At 49.6% G+C, this 24,336-nt stretch overlaps 1 protein-coding gene across 1 annotated transcript; it reads right to left on the bottom strand.

Moving 5' to 3' along the window:
* Nucleotides 1-8,797: 8,797 nt before the first annotated feature.
* On the bottom strand, nt 8,798-18,941 carry LOC308632464 (uncharacterized protein C2orf92; the record flags this gene model as incomplete). The annotated part of the gene is made up of 5 exons (XM_081264563.1): nt 8,798-9,193; nt 10,714-10,864; nt 12,923-13,036; nt 18,612-18,725; nt 18,932-18,941. 5 exons carry the CDS (start codon nt 18,939-18,941, stop codon nt 9,061-9,063), a joined length of 522 nt encoding a protein of 173 aa, XP_081120689.1. The 3' UTR covers nt 8,798-9,060.
* Nucleotides 18,942-24,336: the final 5,395 nt, after the last annotated feature.

The following is a 24,336-nucleotide window of genomic DNA, read 5'->3' as shown; positions in this document are numbered from 1 at the left end:
GCCCCAGCCATGTGGGGCAGGGGACTTAGAGGGCCGCTGTGGCCTGCTGCAGGCTGGGCTTACAGAAGGGAGATCCCGACAGCAGCCCCACAGCTGAGGCTGAGCAGGGAGGTGCCCGGGGAGGGGAGTCCCCAGGACCCTTTGGAAACTGCTTGTCCCCACTTTCCCCTCCAAGGGGGCACAGACTGGGGGCCCGTCCCCAGGGTGACTGATTGATTCCATGTGCAGACTAAAGCTGGGTGGAGGAGGACCCCACTGAGTCAGGCCACCCCCTAATGGTTCAGAGCTCCGCTGTGCGCCAGCCATCAGGACAGCAGTGACAGCCCATCCCTGCCCTCACACATGGCTCCAAGACGGAGCTGCGTCCACAGGGAGACCAGGGCTGGGATAGTGGCAGCCTGGGCACCATGTGTTGCCAGAGGAACCCCAACACAGCCCAGGGAGGGTCCCAAAGGAATCAGCCTCATGGTCAAGACCCAGAGATGGGGTGTCACCCCAGAGCCCAACAACTAGGCTGCACCTGGCTGGTCACCTCCCACGGCGCCCACAGCCTCGTCCTCATCCTCCTCCCACAGTGGCACCCACCCACCCTCAGACCAGACCAGAAGGCTACACCTCACATCCACATCCTTAGGTGGGGCTCTCTCCCCACCCAGCAGCCGCCACCTGGGGGGCCCTGGGGGCTGCCCTCGACCTGCTGTCAAGACACTAGAGACCCTTCCCCCCGTGGGTCCTGCCTCCGACGGGGAAGGTGAGCTCACCCCGAGTCTGCCTGAGGGATCCTCCCCTCCTCCCGGGTCTCCTTTCTGGGGACCCCTGCAGGCTCTCTGCCTGAATGCCTCCTCATTCAGGACGCCACGTGGGGCTCACCGCCCCCCCAGACTATGAGGAGCTTCCCTTTCCCCACAGACATCCTGAAACCCGGGGTGCAGAAAAGGTCTGTGTGCGCCACTGGGGTTCCTCTTCCTGGAGTCGTGAGGGAAGAAGCCGGGTGGGCCGAGAAGCGCAGAGAGCCCAGTGTCACAGTCGCGTGAACTACAATGACAAGGGCGCCCGTTGTGTTACGTGAGCACTTGACAACAGATGGCCCCTTTTCCAGTTTCCAGATGAGGCAAGAGGAGAACAGAGAGGCCGAGAACAGTGCCAGGCGCCCAGGCAGGACTGTCCCGTGAACCACGTGGGCCTGGCGCACACAGGAGAAAATGCTGGTTACAAAGTACCTCGAATGGGGCCTCCCGGGCAACCGGAAGCCGAGCCTCCTTGGGCACCAAGGGCAGCAGTGTTTGGGCCCAGGGGTCGGGGGCTCTGGGTGGGCCGGGGCTCCCAGATTCCGGGTTCAAGGACAGAAGAAGGTGACCGAGAAGGGGCTCTGTGACCCCTGGCCCAGCGGCCCCCAGCCCCCTTCCTGTTCCAGAGGCTGCATTCGAAACTGAAGAAGCAGCCGCAGGATGCGCAGGCCTTAGAGATGGGGCTGCAGATAATCTGAGAGTAGGCAGTCATCTCCTTTGATCATTCAGAGGAAACCCTGAACGGGTGGAAACAGGGCTGGGAAAGCCGTGGGGCCTTCGCCCCTGTGGGGTCCGGGAAATGTTCATGCAAAGAGCCTCAGGAGCCGCCCAGGGCTGGCCCTTCACCCCCAGCTCTTGCCCACGCTGCCCCAGCCTGAACTCACTCCAGCTGCCTGGCTCCTCGTCCTCCGCCAGGTCCCTGCTTGAATGTGGCTTCCTCCAGGAAGCCTTCCAGTCCTCAAGGTGGAGCATCTGGTTTGCCTGAAGTTGAGCAGGCCAGATTTAGCACCATCCGGAGGGGACATGCAGCCACTGCTGGAGAACATCTGGCAGGTGACTGGGAGCGGAGGAGGGGGATCATGACTGAGCTCAGTGAGCCCCAGAAGGGTGTTATCACTGAGGGACCTTGAAAAGTTCCTAGACCTCTCTGTGCCTTTGTTTCCTCATTTGGAAAATAGAGATGATATGGTGCATATGTTGTGAGGCTGTTATGAAAATTAAAACAAGCCCGGAACTAAATTGTGCTCCATTATTGCCACCACCATCACCACCATCACCATCACCACCCCCGGCACCACCACCATCACCACCATCAATGGATTTTCCCAGTTTCTTCAGCCCCTGGGTGACGGCTGTCCAGGTGTAGCCGCCAGCTTCTCTTGCGCCCTCCAGAGGCATCTCTGAGTACTGCATGCTCCCAAGCACAGCTCTGGAGGCTCAAATTTGGAAATGACCATTCCCACCGTACTCCCAAATATAAATGAACCCAAACAGTTTAATTCGGAGGAGCACTGATGAGTCACATCAAGTGCAAAGGCCTGGAACAGCACTGCGATGACTGTGAGGTGGGGATGGTCTCCAGCAACTGGAGTGGCACATGGCCCATAATAGTTTTCAACAAATATTACATGGATGGTTGAATACTCAGGGATGAGCTTCAGGAATAGCTTGTTCTGGGCTCAGATGACGGCCTCCTTCACCTGTTGATTAATGTTCAGGGGAGTTTTCTCCCTGGGCTCCAGTACAGGGACTCAGCTTCCAATCTCCCTCAGTGAGCAAGAATCTCAGGATTCCCCCCAAAAAGCTCACTGCTCATTGACTGAGAGCGTTATGCGACCATTCCACAACCGGTCTCTGAAGCCAGTGGATGGGATATGGGACTGGCTTAGGGCCAGTCAGGGAGGAGGGGCTAGAGGGAGGGGAGAGGATGTTTCGCAAAATAATCAGAATAGCTAAAATTAAGTTATTCCTTTATATTGAGCACTACTAAGTACTAGTCCTGGCTAAGCATAGCAGTACCACCAAATAGGCTGGCCCTGTTTTATAGATACAGAAACTGAAGCCAAACTGAGGCTTGAGATTTCACATTAGTAGGTGGCAGAGCCCAAAATCTCCTGGCTCAAAGGGAGCCTCCATAGGGCTGGACTTTAAAATCCCCAGTGCTATGTGGTGGGATGAGGCAGCTGAAGGCAGGGTGCCTTAGCCTAAAAGCAAACAGAAGAGGCAGAGGAAGCCACCTCTTTGATGGAGAAAGAAGAAATGGGAAAAGTCAGGCATGGTGGCACAGGACTATAATTCCGGCTACCTGGGAGGCTGAGGCAGGAGGATCACAAGCTGGAGGCCAACCTGGGCGATTTACTGAGATGCCATCTCAAAATAAAAAATAAAGAGGACTGAGGATGTAGCTCAGCAGTAGAGCATGCCAGGGCTCAATCCTCAATATAGGAAGGAAGGAGGAAGAAAGGCAGGCAGCTGGAGAGGGCCCCTCGTAGGCCCACAGGTAACAGAGGCTGCAGGCAGAGGCTTATGGCGCTGATTCTGACATGCTCCGTGAAGGAAGACTGGGGCGGGGTCAGGAGGCCAAGGAGAGGGTGGGCTGCCTCTCAGAACAGCCAGGGTCCTCAGAGGCTGAGGATGCAGGAACCACCTATTGAGAGCTCACGGGAGGCTGGTACTTATGGTGTGCCTGCTGTATGCCCAATGCCTGGAGGACACATCTCATTCCCACCTCAGAACACCAGAAGCTGCTCTCCATCATGTCCCCAGCCCCCAGCCTAGCATAATGTCTGGCACACAGCAGGTGCTCAATTAATGTCTGCTGCTGAAAGAACCACCCAACAGCATTGTAAAGGGATGAATCATTATTAGACCCTTTGCCAAGATGAGGATGTGAAGCTGAGGGACCAAGGCAGGGCCAGTGCTGGAGACCAGCAGGCCAGATCCCCAGAGGCCATGCCTGGGCAATGCTTGGAACTGCAAGGCCCTAGGCAGACAGACAGATAGCAGGACCGGCCATGCCACACCACTGTGCTCTCTTGGAGGCCTGCCTGGCCCAGCCAAGCTCTCACAGACTCTAACAGGGCCGCTCCCTCCTCTCCCTGTCATTTGCCAGTCTCTGAAATGGAGAAGGTCATTCCCACCTCCCAATGGAGGAGTTCCCCAGCCCTCCCTCCCCTGTCCTCCCATCCTGCTACCTCATCCCTGCGTCCTGCCTCCCCTCACAGCCCCCGCCCTCTTCCACTCAGACCCTCCACTTCCCTCTCACCCCACTCCCCTCCCCCCTGCCCCTCACCTGACTCCCCTTACTCCAGCCCCATTCCCACCAGGGGTCTTATAGTCCTGCAGGAAGTGCCTTCCCCCTCCTTCCTGCCCACATGGGGCTGCAACATGGGGACAGGGGCCCAGGGCTTCTCTGTGTGGCCTGTGCACCCTGGTCTGATGGTGTTGGGCTGCAGCTGGGGGCATCACACTGTCTGGTTGTGAGTAATGTGACATTGTGCAATACTTGGGGTGTGACACAAACACACCTGCGTGTGTGGGGGGGGCGCGGTTCCTGTGTGTATCTGCATGTGCGAGCATCCGTGTGATGCAGTGGCCACACCTCTGCCTGTGTCCAGGTGGGGAAATGGAGGCGTGTGGCCTGAGTCTCTGTGTGACTGTAGTCACCTGGGGTGGAGTCCACATGTGGAGCGTGTGGGCAGGAGGCCACACCCCTGGGAACTGCCCACAGGCATCACCCCAGGCAGTGGGCCCTTCTGGCCGGCTGTGCAGGGGTGTGGGAACAAGACAGGAGTCGGGACTGTTCTCCAGGCCCCTGAGAAAACCGGGCAGGGCCACACTCTGTCCAGTATATGAGGCCACATGTGGCCACAGTAGGGCCAATGTCCAAGCCACTAACTGGTGGAAACACTTGTGCTGTGGGTGGGCAGCCTTTCTCGCTGGATGAAGAGCTGGAAAGAGCCCTGGGGCTCACTTGTCTTCTCCCTGTCCTGGCTGGTCCATGGCCCTCAGGACCCCGCTGGGCCCCTCGAGCCTCCTGGCCACTCTTCCCCTGAGCCATTCATGGAGCTCCCAAAGCCTCATCTGTGCACAGAGAACTAGCCAGGGACCTTCATCAGCAGCCCTCAGGGAGCCGCAGACCTGCTGACCAGGACCACCAGGGTCCACGGCCAGCCAGGGTCTCCCCAACTCTGCCCACCCCCCTTGATTCCCTAGTCATATCCCTTCCTCTTAGTGGCCTGGACCACTCAGTCCTCAAGGTGAGGGAGTCAGAGAAGGGCTTCCGGCCTCAGCACAGGTCCACTGCCCTGCCCGGTGTTTCCCTGCCAAAGGCCACAATCCCAGTGGCCTCAGCACTGCTCTAGCCACGCCCTGGGCTCGGACCCTCAGGCCACGCCTCTCCTGTGGGTTCTGGGCCAGGTGCCCCTTTGAGTATGCCTGTTGGCTAAGGCCACAGGCTTATCTTCGTCACCTCCTCGCACCATGGGCTCTGATCTTGTCCCATCCCAGCTCTTCCACCCCATCCCAGAGGGGCTGAGACTCCTGAGCCCCCACAGACAAAAGCCTGGGCTCAAATCCATCTCTTCTGTTTTTTTTAATCCTAGGATGTACAGTGCGGGCGCATGCATGCTGGGGATCAAACCCAGGGTCTCGCTCACGCTGAGCACCTGTTCTACTGCAGAGCTGCTCTGAGCCCCGAGTGAGATATTCTTCCTGTGAAAGTGTGCAAAACCCTCCTGTGGATTTTTCTGGCCCGTGAGCCAGATAGAAGTCTCTGGATCTGTCCCTTTGGCAAAGAGAATAAACCAAAGGCCAGAGGTCAACCGGGAGGGAAGCAGAGAGCCCAAGACCCACCTTTAAAAATTCTGAAGACACTGGGGGTGGAGATTCTTTCCAGTCCCATTTCATAGTCCTGTTGGGCTGGTGCAAAAGCTGGTCTTGGAAGAGAGGGATCATCACAAACCTGATCAGATGGCAGTGCCACCCCAGCTGGAGCTGTAGACGTGGCATCCTGAAGACCCGAATGCAAACCTGGACATGGGGTCAAGGACTGCATGCTCCCTCCTCCCCTCCAGCTGCCCCAGATTAAGACTCACTGCTCTACAGGAATTTACGGATAGTGGCTCTCGTCTGGCTAGCAGATGGGGACTTGGAAAAAACAGGACTTCATGGAGAAGTCCCCTGTACCTTCACAGAGGAGGAAGAATGGAGACAAGATGACCTGGATATAAAAATGTGCAAAGTGTGAGAAGATTGGCGCACCAAGGGCTTGCTATGTGCCAGGGAGCCACAGTCACAAAGCAGCAGCCCCAGGAGCCCTTCCCCAGCCATCACCCGGCCTCTGTCTATGCTGAAGTTACTGCTATGGTTTGAGTGTCCCAAAGGTTCGCATGTTGGAAGTTTGGTCCCCCGTGTGGCAGTACTGAAGGAGGGGAGGCTTTGTGGAAATTGACTAGATCGTGGGAGCTCCACAGTCTGGACTCCATCGACGGATGAATGGATAAAGAAAACGTGATACACAATGGAATATTACTCAGCCATAAATTATAGGGAGCCATCCTGGATACAGACGCCTTTAAGTCTGATGCACCAGGTTCTGAGCGATTATTGCCTTCAGTCTGGCGTGGTAGTGCCAGGTCGCAGCCAGGTGTGGCTCCAGGAGCAGGCGTCACCCGCTGGGGCTGAGTTACACTCACCTGTTCCTTTGTAATCCTACCCCTTTGCCGTTTTGGGGATAGAATATTCCATGGAACAGCCTCCCCCAGTGGAACCCGGGTTCGAGGCTGCTCTCTTTCCTGCCTGCCTTGCCTCCTGTGGAGCTGGATCAGAGGAGCCATCACAGAACCCAGAGATAAAGGTCTTTCTCTGTCTCTGTGTGACTATTTTGTGCCACCCCGGTTCACCTGGAGTGACCTGACTGGTTTAGTTGTGTGTTGCGACAATAAATGATGGCATCTGCGGTAAATGGATGGAGCTGGAGATTATTGTGCCAGGTGAGATAAGCCAATCCCCAAAAGCCAAAGGCCGAATATTCTCTCTGATATGCAGACGCTAACACATAGTGGGGGTGGGTGGGGGGAAGAATAAAAGCTCATTGGACTAGACAAAGGGAGATGAAAGGAGGCGAGGGCAGTGGAAGTAGGAGAGACAGTGGAATGAGGGGACACCTTTCCTAGTTCATGGAGGAATACATGACCAGGGTTACTGCAGATCACGGACAACCACAGACAGAATCCTAATGAGAGTAGATATACTCCATGCAGGGCTGGGGATGTGGCTCAAGCGGTAACGCGCTCGCCTGGCGTGCACAGGGCGCTGGGTTCAATCCTCAGCACCACATAAAATAAAGATGTTGTGTCCACTGAAAACTAAAAATTTAAAAATTTTCTTTAAAAATATATATATACTCCATGTATATACATGTCGACACACACCTGTTATATCTAAAAAAAACAAATCAAAAAATTTCAAAAAATAACCTATTGCTTAGGTGCTAGATTTTAATGCTAAAATAAAGTGTTCTACTTTGCCATAGAGGGAAAATTTCCATTAAATCACTTGATGAAACCCACCCTAGTTATTCGCTGCTCCTCGTCTCATTGCCGCATGAGGGCCTGCTCGCTCACCAAGGGGAAACGGGGTGCTGTTCTGTGAACACAGCCAGGAGGGTAATCTAGAACCCAGAGGTCACTCGGAGACAGCCAGGAGTCCCATATCAAGGGTCCTTTTCAGTGCAAACTGCAGGAAACCCAAAGCGAGATCCGCTAAGGAGGGACGGACATGGGTGGCTGGAACATTCCACCAGGAAATGAAACCCATGTGGCCGAGGTGCTAAGAGACCCAGTAAGTGGGGTGGGCAGGAGGAGGGGAAGCTGTGGCCAGTTACCCCTGCAGAGACTGTCACTGTTATTTTCTCTCTCGTCCCTTTTTTCCCCCCAGTTCCTTCTTTCAAGAACACTATAATGATCAATGTTCTACATCTCAGTGGAATGTTCTACATCTCAGTGGAACCATGACCGGACTGACACCATGCTTCAATGACAAACGGTTCTAGGGAATTTGTGTCACCCACATGGCGGGGTGGAGTTTGGAATCTTCATTCATTAAAAAGGACAAAAATGGATGTTGAACCAGGCGTGGTGGCACACACCGGTAATTCCAGCAGTTCAGGAGGCTGAGGCAGGAGGATCGTGAGTTCAAAGCCAGCCTCAGCAACTTAGTGAGGCCCTAAGCAACTCAGGGAGACCCTGCCTCTAAATGAAATATAAAAAGGGCTGGGGATGTGGCCTGGTGGTTATGCGCCCCTGGGTTCAATCCCTGGTACCCAAAGGGGCAAAAATGGACGCTGATGGAGCAAAGTGTTGAACAGTACTGGATATTTTGGGTTCACCCTCCTTCCGACCCTGCTGTGCACCCTGGGAGGTTGATGAACCGCACAGTGACCTCCCGGCCTTCTAGCTTCCTGCTGGGCTTGGCCAGTGAAAGTCACTTGCGGGGTTCAAAGGGCAGGAGCAACATCAGTGCCAGGGCTGAGCCCCCAGCCTCTTCCTATGGGGTGGCTAAGATTTGCCCGCACACCTCCACTGAAGGCGGCACCATCAGAGGCTCCCTGGGGCGTCTCTTACTGCTGTGTTCCTGCCCTGAGGCTCAGAGCTCCCCTCTCTTGCTCGCTCCAAGTTCTTCCCAAGTCTCCGTGGCTTTTCCCTCACTGTCCAGAACCCTCATGACACTTCCAATAGCCCCATTTCCTTTTCCAAGCAGGAACTATAACCGCCCCCCCCCCCAGGCACTGCCACACTCTTCTCCATTTCTTTGTATATTTCTACTTGAAAAGGGTAAAAGGGATTTGGTGGGGCCCTGTTCTCCTCCACGACTGTGAAGGCCCCAGACCTGGCTTCTCTGGGAGTACCACGTTGTATTTTGATGTTGTCTACCTAATAGGTGCTCAATTAATCCCTCTGCAATGAATGACTGGACAAATCAAGCCGTGCTTTATGAAATGAGTAAGTCTCTCATCATTTGTCATTTTTTTTCCCTCTGGGTAAATGTGCTAAGTCTCCTGCACTGGTCATGAGGCCATGTCACCAGAGGCAGCCTGGGGTGAGGAGGCCCTCGTTCTCGGTACATCCAAGGTCTGGAAGAGAAGGTAAACATTTCTGTAGAATACACCTCCTCGCAGCCAGAAATGCAGTGGCCTCTCCATGGTGTCTGGATCCAGAATCTCCTCGCGGCACGGTTCTGAGTCCTGGTTTGGCTGGCCCCTTGACGTGGCTTAGGCACAGGAATAGGGCCTCAACTGTTTCTGTTTCTCTACGATTTTTCTGATATCCGCTTCTGGAGATTTTTGCCACCACGTCTTTCCATTCATTATAAAAATGTTGTATGTCATATTGGCTGGAGGATGTCTAAAACAAAAGAACAAAAACAACAAAATACACCACGCTGCTCACGGACTGTGCAGGGATTCCCACTGTCTGTTGCCTGGACGGGACAGAAGCCAGTGTTCCTGAGAGGCCAGGGTCCTGCTTCCTCTCAGCGTGGCTGGACATGTGTAGGATTCCCAGGGCCCCATTTTGACACCTGCCACCCACAAGCAGTAACTCCTTTCTGTAGTTGGAGCCACCATTCTGGCTCATTTTGGTACCTCAAGGAATGGGGCCGGGGGGAGGGGGGCAACAGCAGGTCTGATGAATGAGTCCTGGACAGAACTGCAGCCAGGGTCAGGCCTGTGCCCAGAAGCTCTTACATCCTCTACCTCTAACCTCCACCACGTTCAAGGTCGCCCCTTGGCTTGAGGGACCCACTCAGGTCTCAGAGGAGGATGTGAGGTGGTAGTGGTGTCCACAGTAGGTTACCAGGCCCCAGGGCCCTGGCATGGAGGGAAAGCACTGCCCCCTTGTGGGGAAACTTAGATACTGTAGCCTCAGAGCCAGAGCAGGTGGAGGCAGGGGCTGGACCTATCCCTCATCACACATCCCCTGTTCTCTGGAGACAACCTGAACAAACAACAGTGAGGGGCCTGGGAGGAGATGCTCTCCCCTCCAGGCCCAGGAATGCACCTCTCCCTAGCTGCCAAGAGAGACTCATAGTTTTGAAGGTAACTATGCACATGCAATTATGCACATCTTGTAACCTATTTGCTTCCTAGTGCCTGCCCAAGGTTCAAGTCTCCATGCTTGGGTCATTATCCAGAGACAATTAGAATAAGTACTGTTGGAGTCTTGCCTCCCAAGTCCAGTGTTGTGCAGGTACCAACCCTCCACTTAGCGGATGGTGGGGAAGCCTATGGGAGGTTCCAGAAGTGACTATTTAGCAACATTCTCACAACCAGTGCAGCTGTTCCAGGGTGAAAGAGCTGAATTCCATCTTTCCTCCAAGGCTCCATCTCTCCCACCCTCTTATAAGCTGGACTTTGTGAGTGTTTTTTTTCTTTTTTGGTACCAGGGATTGAACTCAGGGGCTCTTGACCACTGAGCCACGTCCCCAGCCCTATTTTGTATTTTATTTAGAGACAGGGTCTCACTGAGTTGCTTAGCGCCTCGCTGTTGCTGAGGCTGGCTTTGAACTCAGGATCGTCCAGCCTCAGCCTCCCAAAGCACTGGGATTACAGGTGTGCACCACCACACCCAGCTTGGACTTTGTCTTTTCTTGTCTGCATCCACACTCCTAGCTCCTGATTGCCCAGTCTGTGTCTACACCTTCTCCTCTTTCAGTAGCCCTCAATATGGACTAGGACTGGCAAGCACAGTCCCAGTCAGGTGTCCCAGTGCCTGCATGTACATCAGACTCACCCAGGCAGTGGCTAAACGCAGGAAGCCGAGGTTCTGTGTGCAAAACCAGGCTTCCCGCCCTCCTCCCAAATCTGGCACTGCAAGGAGCTCCAGGACAGCATGGTCACACACCCCTGAGTTCACGGAGCACTCACATAGGCTGTTTCCTCCTGATGTACGTGGCCAACATGAGCAGCAACAGCACGATGACCGCGAGGATCGCCACCGCTGCAAGGGCCGCAACGATGATGTTCTTTTGCAGGAAGTGCAGAAGTGGCCCACACGGCAGGTTCCTGTTGCGAGCGTCTAAAGGAGAAGACAGTCGCAGAGTACACTGCAGAGTACACGGAGAAGGCAACCCACACCCAGGACCTGATCTGCAGGGACAACCTGGCAGCTCACCCAGAGCAGAAGTTAAAATACTAGCATGTCGGTAGCCAGGGCCAGAAATCCTGTCCGGGATGGAACTGGCTTTGTTTAGGGAAAGACACTTGCACATGGTCTGGTGGTGAGATGAGGGGCTGAGGGTACTGGTTGGCGAACAAAAAAAGCAGCCAGAAATGAGGAGGTGAGAACAGAGGTGAGTTCCAAGGAGAAGAGGCAGGAGCACTGCAGGAGGTGAAGCAGCCCTACTGCAAAGGCTTTTAAGAGCACCTGAGGTTAGGGCTGGGAGGGAGCTCGGTGGTAGAGCACTTGCCTAGCATGAGCCAGGGCCTGGGTTCCATCCCCAGCACCATAAAAAAAATAAAAAATAAAAAAATTTTTTTTTAATATGGAGGCAGGAGCCGGGCACAGTGGTACATGCCTGTAATCCCAGCAACTCAAGAGGCGGAGGTAGGAGGATCACAGCTTCAAGGCCAGCCTCAGCAATTAAGTGAGGGCATAAGCAACTCAGCAAGATGCTATCTCTAAATAAAATACAAAAAAAGGGCTGGGGATGTGACTCAGTGGTTAAGTGCCCCTGGGTTCAATCCCTGGTACCAAAAAAAAAAAAAAAAAAAAAGGGAGGAAAATATTCAGTTTGAAGCTTTTCACAGGGCAGGGCTGAAACCTACTCTCTGCAGCCCTCTCCTCCCTGCGCTGCCAGCTTCTGGAAACTGCTCCATACACAACCTGCCTTGCGAGTACAGAGTGGGGAGGTTCGTTCCCGAGTCAACTTGAGGCAGACACAATGCCAGAGATGGGAGGTGGTCGTGAGCTCCTGGGACCTTCTCGGGTCTAGGAGAAATGCTGAGGGTGGATCTGGGCCACCACCAAGCCTCCGAGCATGGGTTCAGGGAACTCGGCCATCTTAGCCAGATCTCCAGGGAAGGAGGTCCCTCTGACAGCAGGGACTTCTGGAGCATCTGGCACTTATTTGTAATGTGGCCAAAAAAGAAGGAAGAATCAGGGAAATGGGCCGTAGAGGTACCAGGACGAGAACCAGCTGGTGCAGTGCGGACAGATACTGAGTGCCATGGGGGATGTGGGGGGGTGTGGGCAGGAGTGTGCTGGCCTTAGCTTTCCTGGGTTACACGGAGAAAACTGGGCACATCCAGAACCTTCACCTCTGCTCCATCAGGAGGCAGCAGATGAGCCACTCTAAGGGCTCTCTGGGAATCTTTCAGCATCGATTTATTTTTTCTGGTACCGGCGATTGAACTCAGGGTCACTCAATCTCTGGGCCCCGTCTCCAGCCCTATTTTGTGTCTTATTTAGAGACAGGGTCTCACTGAGTTGCTTAGCACCTCGCTGTTGCTGAGGCTGGCTTTGAACTCACGATCCTCCTGCCTCAGCCTCCCGAGCTGCTGGGATTACAGGTGTCTGCCACTGCGCCCAGCCAGCATTCAATTTCTAAGAGACGAAGGGACACTGGGCATAATTCTGATAGAGAACAGCTGTGTGCAGGGGCGTGCTGGGCAAGTCTCTCCCCACTCTGAACAGGCCTGAGCTCAGGTGCTTCAGGAGGGAGGAAGGAGCCAGGTATTTTAGGGACAAGGCCAACCTGTGCCCCCTCAATCCCTCCTGCATTTTAGATAGCCTCAGAGCTCAGCAGGGGCAGGGGCTCAGAAGACCATGTCCATGCTCTGAATAGAAACAAATAAAAGTGACCTCTTTATAAAAGGGTGGCCAAATTCCTAGAGTTCATTTAATTCTTAGTTGTGTTAGTTTTTCATTTTTTATTTTTCCTGCAGTGCTGGAATGGAACCCAGGGCCTCAGGCATCCCAGGAAAGTACTCTATCTATCAGGGACCTACATCCCCAGCCCTAATTTCTAGTCTTAACTTGCAGGAGAATGAAAAATGAGCTAACGTCTATTCAGGTAAACTAATAGAGTCTTCTGCACTCGAGGAACTACTTAGCTTAGGCTGTATGGATTATTACCTTGACTAACTGTTCCATGAAGACTCTCCTTATCTACAGTAGTCAGTGACAGCTCAGTGACAGCTCTGTGGAACAGAGAGGATTGTTTATCCTTCTTCTTTCCTGCAATGAGATCTACAAAAGACAAAGGATGATAAGTTGCTGAATCGGTAATGTCCTTAGGGTGGCACTCTTGGGAGGTGTTGGAACCTTTAAGAGGCGGGGCTTAGTGGGAGGTCTTTAGGTCACTGGAGACTGTGAGACCCCAGCCCCCTCCTTGTTCTCTCTCTTGCTTCCTAGACATGAGGTGAGCAGTTGGGTCCACCAGGCACTCCTGCCACAATGAGCTGCCTTGCTACAGGCCCAAAATAATAGGGCCAATCGATCACAGGCTAGAATCTTCCAAACTGTGAGCCAAACTGAAACTTTTTCTTTACATTGATTAACTCAGGTATTTCATTATAGTGACAGAAAGCCAAAAACATTTGTGTTCACCTACAACCAACCATTGGCCAGTGACTCATTCTGTTTGGATGATGAAAATAGCTTCTTCTAAGAGTCCAAGTGAGGAGTTTGGATTTTGAAGAAGAGTCTAAATATACTACAGATCAATGTTTTGGTTTGATTTTTTTAATCTAACAAACTCCCAGATAACTTCCACTTGACCAAGGACATGGTTCTTAGGGGATCGTGCATCCAAATCACTGGGAGGGCTTTACTTCAGAGTTTCCGACTCCGTAGTTCTTTGGTGAGAACATGCATATCTCACATACCCAGAGAGGTGCCTCTGCTGATTGGGACCACACCGAGAGACAGGACCTCGTAAAGACCCTCCACCCACTCCCTAAGCCTCTTGGAGTCTATCTCCATCTCCACTTACATCAAATAGAAATAAAAAGACCTGCCTCACAGATATCATGAGGTCTGTGAAAATAATTAAACCACAAAGTACGGTACAAAATGATTTCCAAATTGCAAGGAGAAAATGGGAAAATGAACCACACTGAAATATTTATCAGTAGAGGGAGTGCAGAATGGTTGAGGAGTAAGAAGACGGGCTTAAAGTGAGAAATCCGTGCATCCTAGCACTGCCACTGGCTGTCTCTGACTCATCTGTATGAGACCCAAGTAAGCCCGAGCGCATTCAGCTTGGAGGATGGGGAGGCCAGGAGAGCTGGGCTTTGCTAGATGCAGGAATGGCCTGGAAAGAGGCTGAGAGGTCTTCTGAGAAGTTCCACAGAACAAACCAGAACCAACGGGTGGGAGCTCTGGGGAAATCTGTGTGGACTCTTCAGCCTTTGAGAAGCACACCTACCAAAAAAGGAATGGAAGAAGCCAAGAAGCAATGACTCCGATCCTACAGAAAACTTCAAGCCAGCCTGGAGCCCCAGCTCAGGTGGGAGACTCCGAGAGGCGGAGCTGCAGTTGTGGGTGAGTTTGGTAAATCTCCCTTGGCCTAGTTCTCCAAGGAATCAAGGATTTTCACTATGTGACTAAGCATACTATGTGTGTGTGATAACAGTCTCATGAAGTTCTGATTAGTCCTGGGAAAAAGAGAGGAATTTGTTCCTTATTCAATTTGGCTTAGAAAAGAGAGGAAACTCCCAGTTTAATATGATTCATAATTACTTGGCTTTGAAAAGGTCAACTTGTCAAATCAGAGTCAAGCAAAGAGTCACAGACAGAACACCCTGGGTAACACGTCGTCAGGCCACAAAGAGATTGTGCTTGCCTTACCCTTTCACAGAGCAATACAAAAAATAGACTTAGGTGGGGGTGGGGGTGCACCCTGTAATCCCAGCTACTCAAGAGATTGAGGCAGGAGGATTACAAGTTCAAGGCCAGCCTGGATAACTAAGAAACCCCCTGTTCTCAACATTTTAAAAAAATTTAAAGGATTGGGGATGTACTTCAGAAGGACAGCTTGCCTAACATGTGTAAGGCCCTGGGTTTAGTCTTCAGCAGAGAAAAAAAAATATCAGAGATCTGCCTGGCTTTTATTTTCCCAAAATTCTATGCAGATAAAACCAAATCACTTTTTAAATACCTTCAGTTTTAACCCATTTTTATTTACTCATTATTATTTATTTTTTAATTTTTTTAACATTTAATTTTTATTTATTTATTTTTTAGGTGGACACAGCACAATGCCTTTATTTTTATATGGTACTAAGGATCCAACCCAGGTCCTGCTCATGCTAGGAGAGAACTCTACCAAGTCATCATTTATTATTTATTGACTAGGTTGCCTCTATATCTGGAAGCTCCTGGAGGACAAGAACACCTCATTTAGCTCTTGAGCTTCAGCATAGTGCCTATGACCCTATAGGAAATACTAGGTACTGAGCCTTGAAGGAAAATGAATCTTCAAGAATCTCATAACTCATGAGAGACCCTGAGCTAGAACCACCCAGACAACCCTGTCTTGTGGACCAAGACTACAGTCATTTGAAGGCTGACCAACAGGAAGAGATGCTTCCAATGGCTTGCTCATAAAGCATTTAGCACAGGCCTTCCTTCCTCACTGGTTGTAGTCAGGGGGCTTTGTTCCTCACAAAAGCCTCTCTCTTCAGACTGCTTGAGTGTCCTCCCAACATGGCAGCTGACTTCCACCAGAGTCTCCTCAGACTGTTTGAGTGTCCTCCCAACATGGCAGTTGACTTCCACCAGAGCGAGTCTCCTCAAACTGCTTGAATACCCTCCCAACATGGCAGCTGACTTCCACCAGAGCAAGAGATTCAAGAGATGCCAAAGCAGAAACCACAATGTCTTTTATCACCTAATCTACAAAGTAGTACACCATTGCTTCTGCCATGTTCTACTCCTAAGAAATAAGGCACAAAATGTAGCTCACACTCATGGGCAGCTTCACCTTTGGAAGGGACAGGTAGCAAAGGATGGTGGACATATGTTAAAACAACAATAAAAATGGGATTCTGAGGAAGACAGTGAGTAAACAGTCATTTCTGTCCCTATGAACATAAAGATTTGAACCTGCTAGCTGGGCCATTCTGCAAAAATTGTGAATGAAAAGAAGTGACTCCCTTTCTGAGGGTTATACTCTGCAGGAAGCCTGGACATGGAATATGACCTGTACACTAATAAGGATGATTTCAGAAATATTTGATTGAGCCAAATGAAATTGTAGATATTTCACTATTTTTGGCCCACAAAAAAATAATTTCAAATGATTCAACCTAACATTATAGTCCCAAAAGAAGTTTTCTGATGGAGACATTTCTTCAGCATATTTATAAGAGCTAAAATATGGAAGCAGGTAAAGTGAACATCAAATGGATGAGCAATACATGGCATATATATATATATATAGTTTGCATATATATATATTATTCAGCCTTAAAAAAGAAAATGATTTTTTGTCATATGCTACAGTATTGATAGACATCAAGAACATTATGGTAAGTGAAATAAGTCAGTCATAAAAAGACAAACTGTATGGTTCCACTAATGAGGCATCAAAGTGGAGTGTTGGTTGCCAATGGACAGAGGCGGGGAGGGAAGGGGGAATTATTTTTTAATTGATACAGAGTTTCAGTTTTATAAGATGAAAAAGGTCATAGAGATTGATATTGGAGATGGTGGCAAAACATTATGAATGCATTTAATGACACTGGAATGTACACTTACATATGGTTAACGTGATAAATTTTGTTCTAAGTATTTTAACCACAATAAGCAATTTTTTAAAATACAAATGGAGAAACACATCATATATATTGATAATTAAAATTACAAATCATGTCTTATTCCATATAGCCACATAGATACCAGGAGCCTACTACTGTTTCCTGGTTGGTTAGAGGAGACCTACTACCCAGGACACCTCTGAGTGATGGCACAGATATGCTGAAGCAGGCAAAAGTTGGACCTTGGCCCTTGGCCCACAACTCCTGATCAGTGACTGGAGTCACCAAACATCACTATGACCAAGTGGGATTTATTCCAGGAATGCAAAGTGGATCAACCTTAGGAAATCCACTAACATCACGCACAATATTAATAGACTTAAGGGGAGAAAGTCATGATTAGTTTCACAGCTACTAGAAGAACTTTTGACAAAATTCAATATCCATTCTTGGTTTTAAAAATGTTGAACAAATAGAAATGTAAAGATACATTCTTGGTATGAATTTATGTATCTGTGTGGATGGATAGTTAGATGGCTGGATAGATATCTCGTTCTCATATTAGTCTCATAACCACTCTCCTATTCAAGAAACACTATAGGCATTTGTTTTAAGAGACAGACAGTACAGGATAAAACTATTATCTCCACTATTACTCAAGACTGTCCTGGACATACTAACAATGCAATTAAACATGATACAGAAATCAGTTAGAAGCATAAAAATTTGTAAAGAAGTAAAATAATTTCTATGTTCAGATGACATGATAGAATATCTAGAATTGACTATCAATCTCCAAATAGTATCCTAAGTCAACAGCTCCAAATGTCAGGGTCCAATATTTGGTCCCTATAGAACAGTCACGGGTGGAATGGGTGGAATATGTAAAAATCCGCACATTTCTGGGCTTCACTTTCAGAGACTCTTGCTGGGTTCCAGGAATGAGGATTTTGAATAGCTCTTCCCATCCCCCACTCTCCACCCCTGTGGCGGGGTCACAGTGGGATATAAGAACCACCACACGCCTTCAGACACCTGGTCTCAGGAAAGACCCCATGTTTGCCAGCTCAGACGATGACATACTTGGCTTTTCTTTTCTCTTGTTTCCCTCATAGATTTTTCAAAGCAAGAAATGCTTTGTGGGGCTCTAGCTGCTCATCCTGTCCTTGGAGCCAATCTGACTGTGCTATGATTAGAATAAAGTGAGCCTTGGGCCACGGGCTGGCAGGAGCATTTTCCCATGGAGAAAGTTCCTCAGGGTGGCACTCAGGAATGTGCTCAGCCCCTCCCAAGACCCACCACACAGGAGAACAAAGGGGCCAGCCATCTAACCATCCATCCACACAGATACATAAATTCATTCTGGGAGGAGGAATCCAGTGCTGGGGCCAGCTCCTTCCCCTCCTCCTGGGCATCCATCTGGCTACAGAGACCAGACATTAAGGTCTGCTCTTCTCCCCTGCACATTTAACACAGGGAGATTCTCACAGGGTATTGTATGAATTAGGCTCTTTGATGCTGTGTCCACAATACCCGGCAAGAACAACTTAGAGGAGGAAAAGTTTATTTGAGCTCACAGTTTTAAAGGTGTAGAGCTAGGGTCAGCGGATTTCATGAAGTGAGACAGATCATCATGACAGAAGCATGTAGAAAAACTGCTGTGATTCACAGTGGCCAGGAAGCAGGAGGGTGCCGAGGGGTCTCGGAGAATGCCCTCCAGCCACACCCCCCTGCCTATAGTCCTCGCAAATTACTAATCCATCAATATGGACTAATCCACTGATTAGGTCACAGCTCTCAAAATCTAAACGTTTCACCTTTGAACATTCCTGAATTAACACAGAAGTTTTGGGAGGATACCTCATATCCAAACCATAACAGGTACCCACTGTACCCTCAACCTGACACTCTTCCCACAGCATCCAGACAAGTTCTCTCTATAGGAGAGTTTGACTCCAACTCTTCAAGCATGACCTGGCTAGATATTTGGTTCCAAGCCTTGGCAAGAGGAAAAAGAACTATTCCTTATTGCCCCCACTCCAATGTTATCCATTTTTATTTACCGTTATCTGAGATTCGATACACAGTGCCAGAAAAATATTCTGGTTTGGGAGAATTCCAGACATCACGGGCTCCTTTGATGACACATTTGGAAAAGAGAGAGAAAAAACGATTTTCTTTAGTGCACGTGTATGAGCATGTTGGGCCTGCGTTTTCTTTTGCATTTTTTTAGGTTAAGATGCTAACATAGAATCCAACTTGAAGGCAGAATTATGTGTTGGAGAGGTACTATGGCAATGTAAAGATACATCACTTGTCTCCTGGTTGTGAAAAGCCCAGGCAGGGCATATGGAAAATTATTGTCAGGAAATAGAATGTCCACCTGTGTGCATAATAGCAAGAGGGCTAATTCCCATGCAAGCTGGGGTACTTTTATTGCAGTGGGCAGATTTCAGGTACACAATTCCATCCTGATGACCTGTGCATATCTTTTTTTTTAATGTTCATTTTTTTAGTTTTTAAGTGGACACAATGTCTTTATTTTTATGTGGTGCTGAGGATCGAACCCAGTGCCTCATGCATGCCAGGCAATCGCGCTAACACTTGAGCTACATCCTGAGCCCCACCTGTGCATATCTTAATTCTCAAACTGATACTTTTTATTTTCCAATAATATGAAGCTACTTTGGGTTAGAGTATGTTCTTCATTTTTGTGACTTCTAGGGAAATACCAAGGGTAAGTCGTTTCTGGACTTAGCTTTCATTGAAGGAAATATTAATGAACAAACTGGCTCAAACCACTCCATGCACATTCAAGTATAAAGTGTGTCAAGTGGGAAATTAGTTTACAACTCAGGGTTCATGTGACAGGAAATAGGAGACCACCTGCAAATCAGGTTCCTGTCTTCTGAGCAGTGTCGCAAGTGACAGAACTGGCTTGACATTGCACATCAAGGATCACCCCAAATTTAGGGATAATCTCACTTTAGAACATTGGAGGCTCCCACAGCTGATGGAAAGCTGTGAGAGGATTCAGACAGCTCCTCCCTCCACATCTCAATTGCTTTTCCCCACCAGCAGCTGCTTTCCACAATGCTAAATGACACCGTGCTCCCAGTGGACACCACACAGGTCTATGGAACAGGACACTCACAGGGCTCATGACATATACTTGCTTTCATTCAAGTGGCTCTTGGTGATTGCGGTCCCTCCTTCAACCAAACTGGTGTAGTATGGGTCTTTGGAAAGCACCTGCAGTAGAATCTCATCTCAAGGGAAAGAGCAAAGGCAAGTTAGCTCATCCTTGCAGACCACGAGGCTCATCCAGAGCAAAATGTGCCTGACTAAAGCCTCCACAGAGGGGAGAAGACACCACAGACTCTATGGACAGGGACACTGTGAGCTCACGTGACTTGTTCAGGGAAGGAAACTCCAACCACCTCAGTCATTTCTGGAGAACTGTGACTGTCTAGATATGGGCAGTTGACATTGCCCGCTAAGGACAGATGGCCTAGAACTCGGCCCCAATCTCAGAGATTGTGTCCTCTTACTTTTTCCTGTTGTCATCTGACCCACCAAAAGACGTTCCCCAGGATGACCCATGATGATGGGGTGAAGGACATGAGGGTAGAAATAAAGTAGAACACGTTTCAGAGGCTAGAAAGGAGCCAGGTGCAGGACAGAGGCCTACACCACCAGCAGCTGGGGAGGCTGAGGCATGAGGATTGCGATCTCTGGGCTGGTACAAAAAAAAAAAAAAAAAAAGAAAGAAAGAAACACTAGAAATGTCTTTGTTTTATAAAAGTGTCACAAATTTTTCAAGGTGACACTTTGGAGGAAGTACCAGGGAATGAACCCAGGGGCACTTGACCACTGAGGCACATCCCCAGGCCTTTTGTGTATTTTATTTAGAGACAGGTCTCACTGAGGTGCTTGGCACCTCACTGTTCCTGAGTCTGGATTTGACCTTGTGATCCTCCTGCCTCAGCCTCCAGAGCCACTGGGATTTCGGATATGTGCCACGGCCTTCAGGGTTACATTTTTTGAAATGTATGAAGGTCTCCCTCCCTTTGAAGCTTCTGCTTTCACCTGGGAAATGCTGCTGTACCTCAACCTCTAGGCCTTCCTTCTAACCACAGAGAACATCCTCAGAGACCCCATCCCTTGATATATGCATTCTCAGGCCACTTCCAGGGGCTGCTGGCACTTGGTGGCAGAGGCCCACTGACTTGGTGGAGAGGAGCTTACAAAGACTCCCCAGGAAAATGGGGAGTCCTGCCACCACCCTCTCTTAGCTCAATGTGTGACCTACAAGTCTCTGAAAAGACTGCTCAGAGCAAAGCTGGCAAGTCAGGTGTGCCCCACACTGCCAAGGCCAACATGGCACAGCGCAGGCCAGGTCAGCAGGTCCTTGGCGGGTGACAGCATCCTCCCAAGCCCTGAGGCCAGACTCTCCTGCAGAGGCACATGCTCCCTCCTGCACAGGAGGGACTGGATTCAGGTCCCAGGTCATCCACAGGGAGAGGACAGTCTTCTGGTTCCTAGACAGCAACCCTGGAGCACGGTGACCAGGTGTGCAAGAGCCAGCTGTGAGTCCCCATGCCTTCAGTCCTGCTCCTCTGCAGCCAGGGAAGGACTCAGTGAGGTTCCTGGGGCCTCTCTACAGCACACGGGGAGGAAGAGCAAAGGAGTGGGACCCGCGGCTCCTTGTCCTGGGGAAGCCTCAGCGCTCAGGCTCTGGGGAGCTCTGGTTCCCACGGAGAGTACCTGGGTCTCCACTCCTGACCCACACCACAGGCACAGAGAGGTGACCGCATTGCAGTTTGGAAGCCTCCTTCTGGGGACAGCTGTGCTGCAGTTCTCTGCTAGAGAACTCTCCAGCTTGGTGCACTTTTCTGACTTTTGAGGTTTCTAGTGACTTTTCTTTTCTTTTCTTTTTTTTTTTTTTTTTTTTTTTGCATTGCTGGGGAATCCAACGAGGACCTGGACATGCCAGGCCAGTGGCTTTACCACCCAGCTACAACCCCAGCCTCCTGGCCTCACTTTTCTTGTTGCTTTTCAAATTTCTTTTTTTTTTCTTGGCAAAATGTAGATAACAGAAAATGTCCCTGTAACTATGTTCGGATGTACAGTTCCATGGGGTGAGGACGTTCACAGTGTGTGCATGAGCAGCAGCAGTATCCATCAGAGCTGCATTGTCACCCCTACAGACACTCTGTATCCATTGTTATGGCTGAAATGTGTCACAGAGTTTATGAGATAGCATCTTGATCCCCCATGTGGTGTTGGGGGACAAAGCCCAATGGGCCTCATGAATGGATCCACACTGTCACCTCAGGGGGAGCCTCTTTATGAAAAGACAAGGGTGCTTCAAGCTGTACCCCTGCTACCCTCCTCTCTCCCTCTGTCCCTTCCTCTCCTGCCCTTCAGCTACAGCTACAGGACACTCAGCTAGAAGCCCCTCCAGGTGCCACACCCTCAACCTTGGACTTGCAGTGAGCCAAGCAACTCTGTTGACCATAAGTCACCAGTGTGTAGTCACCTGTTGTAGCAGAAGGAGGCTGAAGGAGACACCCCTCACACACCAGTGCCACTCTACCCTCCCCCAGCGCCATCCCTCTATTCTGCTTCAGGCTCCTGTGAACCTGCCTGCTCTAGATATAAGTAGCACCTCATGACACTTGGGTTCCTCTGTCTTGCTTATACCCTTAGCACGATGCCGTCAAGGTCCATCTGTGCTGTAGCGTGCATCAGCAAGTCACCCTTTTTATACGCAAACAACATTCCATATTTTGCTTCTGCCTTCATGTGTTGATGGGCACCTGGGTTGCTGCCACTCCTGCCTACTGTGAATAACACTGCCCTGAGTGCTGGAGTAAAGTGTTTGGGCTCCTGTTGTCAATTCCTGTGGTCCTTCCTACAAGTGGGGCTGCTGGTCACCTGATGGTCCTCTGTCTAGTCTTCCAAGCAGCTGTCAAAATGTCCTCTCAGCAAGGGCTGCACTGTACATTCCCACCAGCCATGCTCAGCTTCCAACTGCCTTCATCCTCACCTACACTTGGGAAGCAGTGGCATTTTATATTTTCCTACGACCAATGACACTGAGCATTCTCTCTCTGAATCAGTTCGTGCATTGTCTTTGGATAGTGACTGTTCATGTTCTTTTGGGAGTGATTGTTTGTTCTGTTGTCATGGTTGTTGTTGAGTTACAGGAGTCCACTAGATGTTCTGGACATTAATTCCGTATCAGATATGGGAATTGCAAATGTTTTTTTCTCATTCTGTGGGAGAAATGCCTTTGATGTGAAGAAGTTTTAAATTTTGATGACATCCATTGAATCTGTGTTCTCTTGTTGCCTGTGCTTTTGGTGTCAAATTTAAGACATCACTGTCTATCCAAGGTCATGATTTCCATCATTACCTCTGGAATATAATGGTTTTGACTCATAAACTTAGATCTCAGAAACACTTTGACTTTTAATTTTGGCACATAAGTTAAAAGTCCCTGGCCTGGGGTTGTAGCTTAGTAGTAGACTGCTTTTCTAGCATGAATGAGGCACTGAGTTCGATGCTCAGCACTGCATATAAAGAAAAACAAAATTTTTTTAAAGTCCTTTATTCTTTTGGGAGGCGGGTACTAGGGATTGAACTCAGGGCACTCAACCAATGAGCCACATCCTCAGACCTATTTTGTATTTTATTTAGAGTCAGGGTCTCACTGAGTTGATTAGCACTTTGCCTTTGCTGAAGCTGGCTTTGAACTCATGATCATCCTGCCTCAGTCTCCCAAGCTGCTGGGATTAACAGGTATGCACCACCATGCCGGGGAAAAGTCCTTTATTCATTTTTTAAAATATTTTTTAGTTGTAGATGTACACAATACCTTTCTATTATCAGTATATTTTTATGTGGTGCTAAGGATTGAACCCAGTGCTTCACATGTGAGGGAAGCTCCCCACCACTGAGCTACAACCCCAGACCAGTCCTTTATTCTTAAAGGTCCATTTTCATAGACTAAGTTCTGGCGTGACAATGGATTAAATGTGTCATCCTATTATGGTCAGGCTTCCATGCTTTTTGCATGGAAATGAGCTATGTATTTTATTCAGGGTCCTCTATATGTGATGGGTCAATTCCCCCCTCCCCCTACACACACACACTATTTTTCCAGATCATCTCTGTGTATTTGGACAACTACACTACAATGTGTTTCAACATGGATCTCTCTCCGTTGGCCTGCTTGGAGTGGGTTGAGCTTTTTGGATGTGTGTAGTTGAGCCTTTCATCATATTTGGTGAGCCTGGGGCCATTATTTCTTAAAGGCGTGCTCCCCTCTTTCTCTAAGATTCCATACTGTGTACCCTGCTGTGCTTCGTGAGTCCCATACATCCCTCCTCTGCTGTTCCTTTTCTTCTTAGAGCAGATAATTTCAGCCTCTTCTCTCTGAGTTTGTTGAGCCTTTCTTCTGCCTGCTCACACCTGCTACTGAACCCTGTCAAAATGTCCTCTCAGCAAGGGCTGCACTGTACATTCCCACCAGCCATGCTCAGCTTCCAACTGCCTTCATCCTCACCTACAGGTGACATGTTGTTTGTTTTCAGCACCAGAATTTCCCTTTGGCTCCTGATTATAATTTCTACCTCAATGTTGATATTTCATTTCGTTCACATATTATCTTTCTGATTCCCTTAATGTCACTGACCGTGGGTCCTTTAGTTCAATGAACACAGTGAAGACAGGTGAACTAACATCTTGGACTAATAGTTCCAATGCCCAGGCTTCCTCAGG

The sequence above is a fragment of the Spermophilus citellus genome (genome assembly GCF_964194105.1).
Source record: "Spermophilus citellus genome assembly, chromosome: 13".
Lineage (NCBI taxonomy): Eukaryota > Metazoa > Chordata > Mammalia > Rodentia > Sciuridae > Spermophilus > Spermophilus citellus.
The sequence above is the reverse complement of the archived record's forward strand: the minus strand, read 5'-3'. Positions and strand labels throughout refer to the sequence as shown.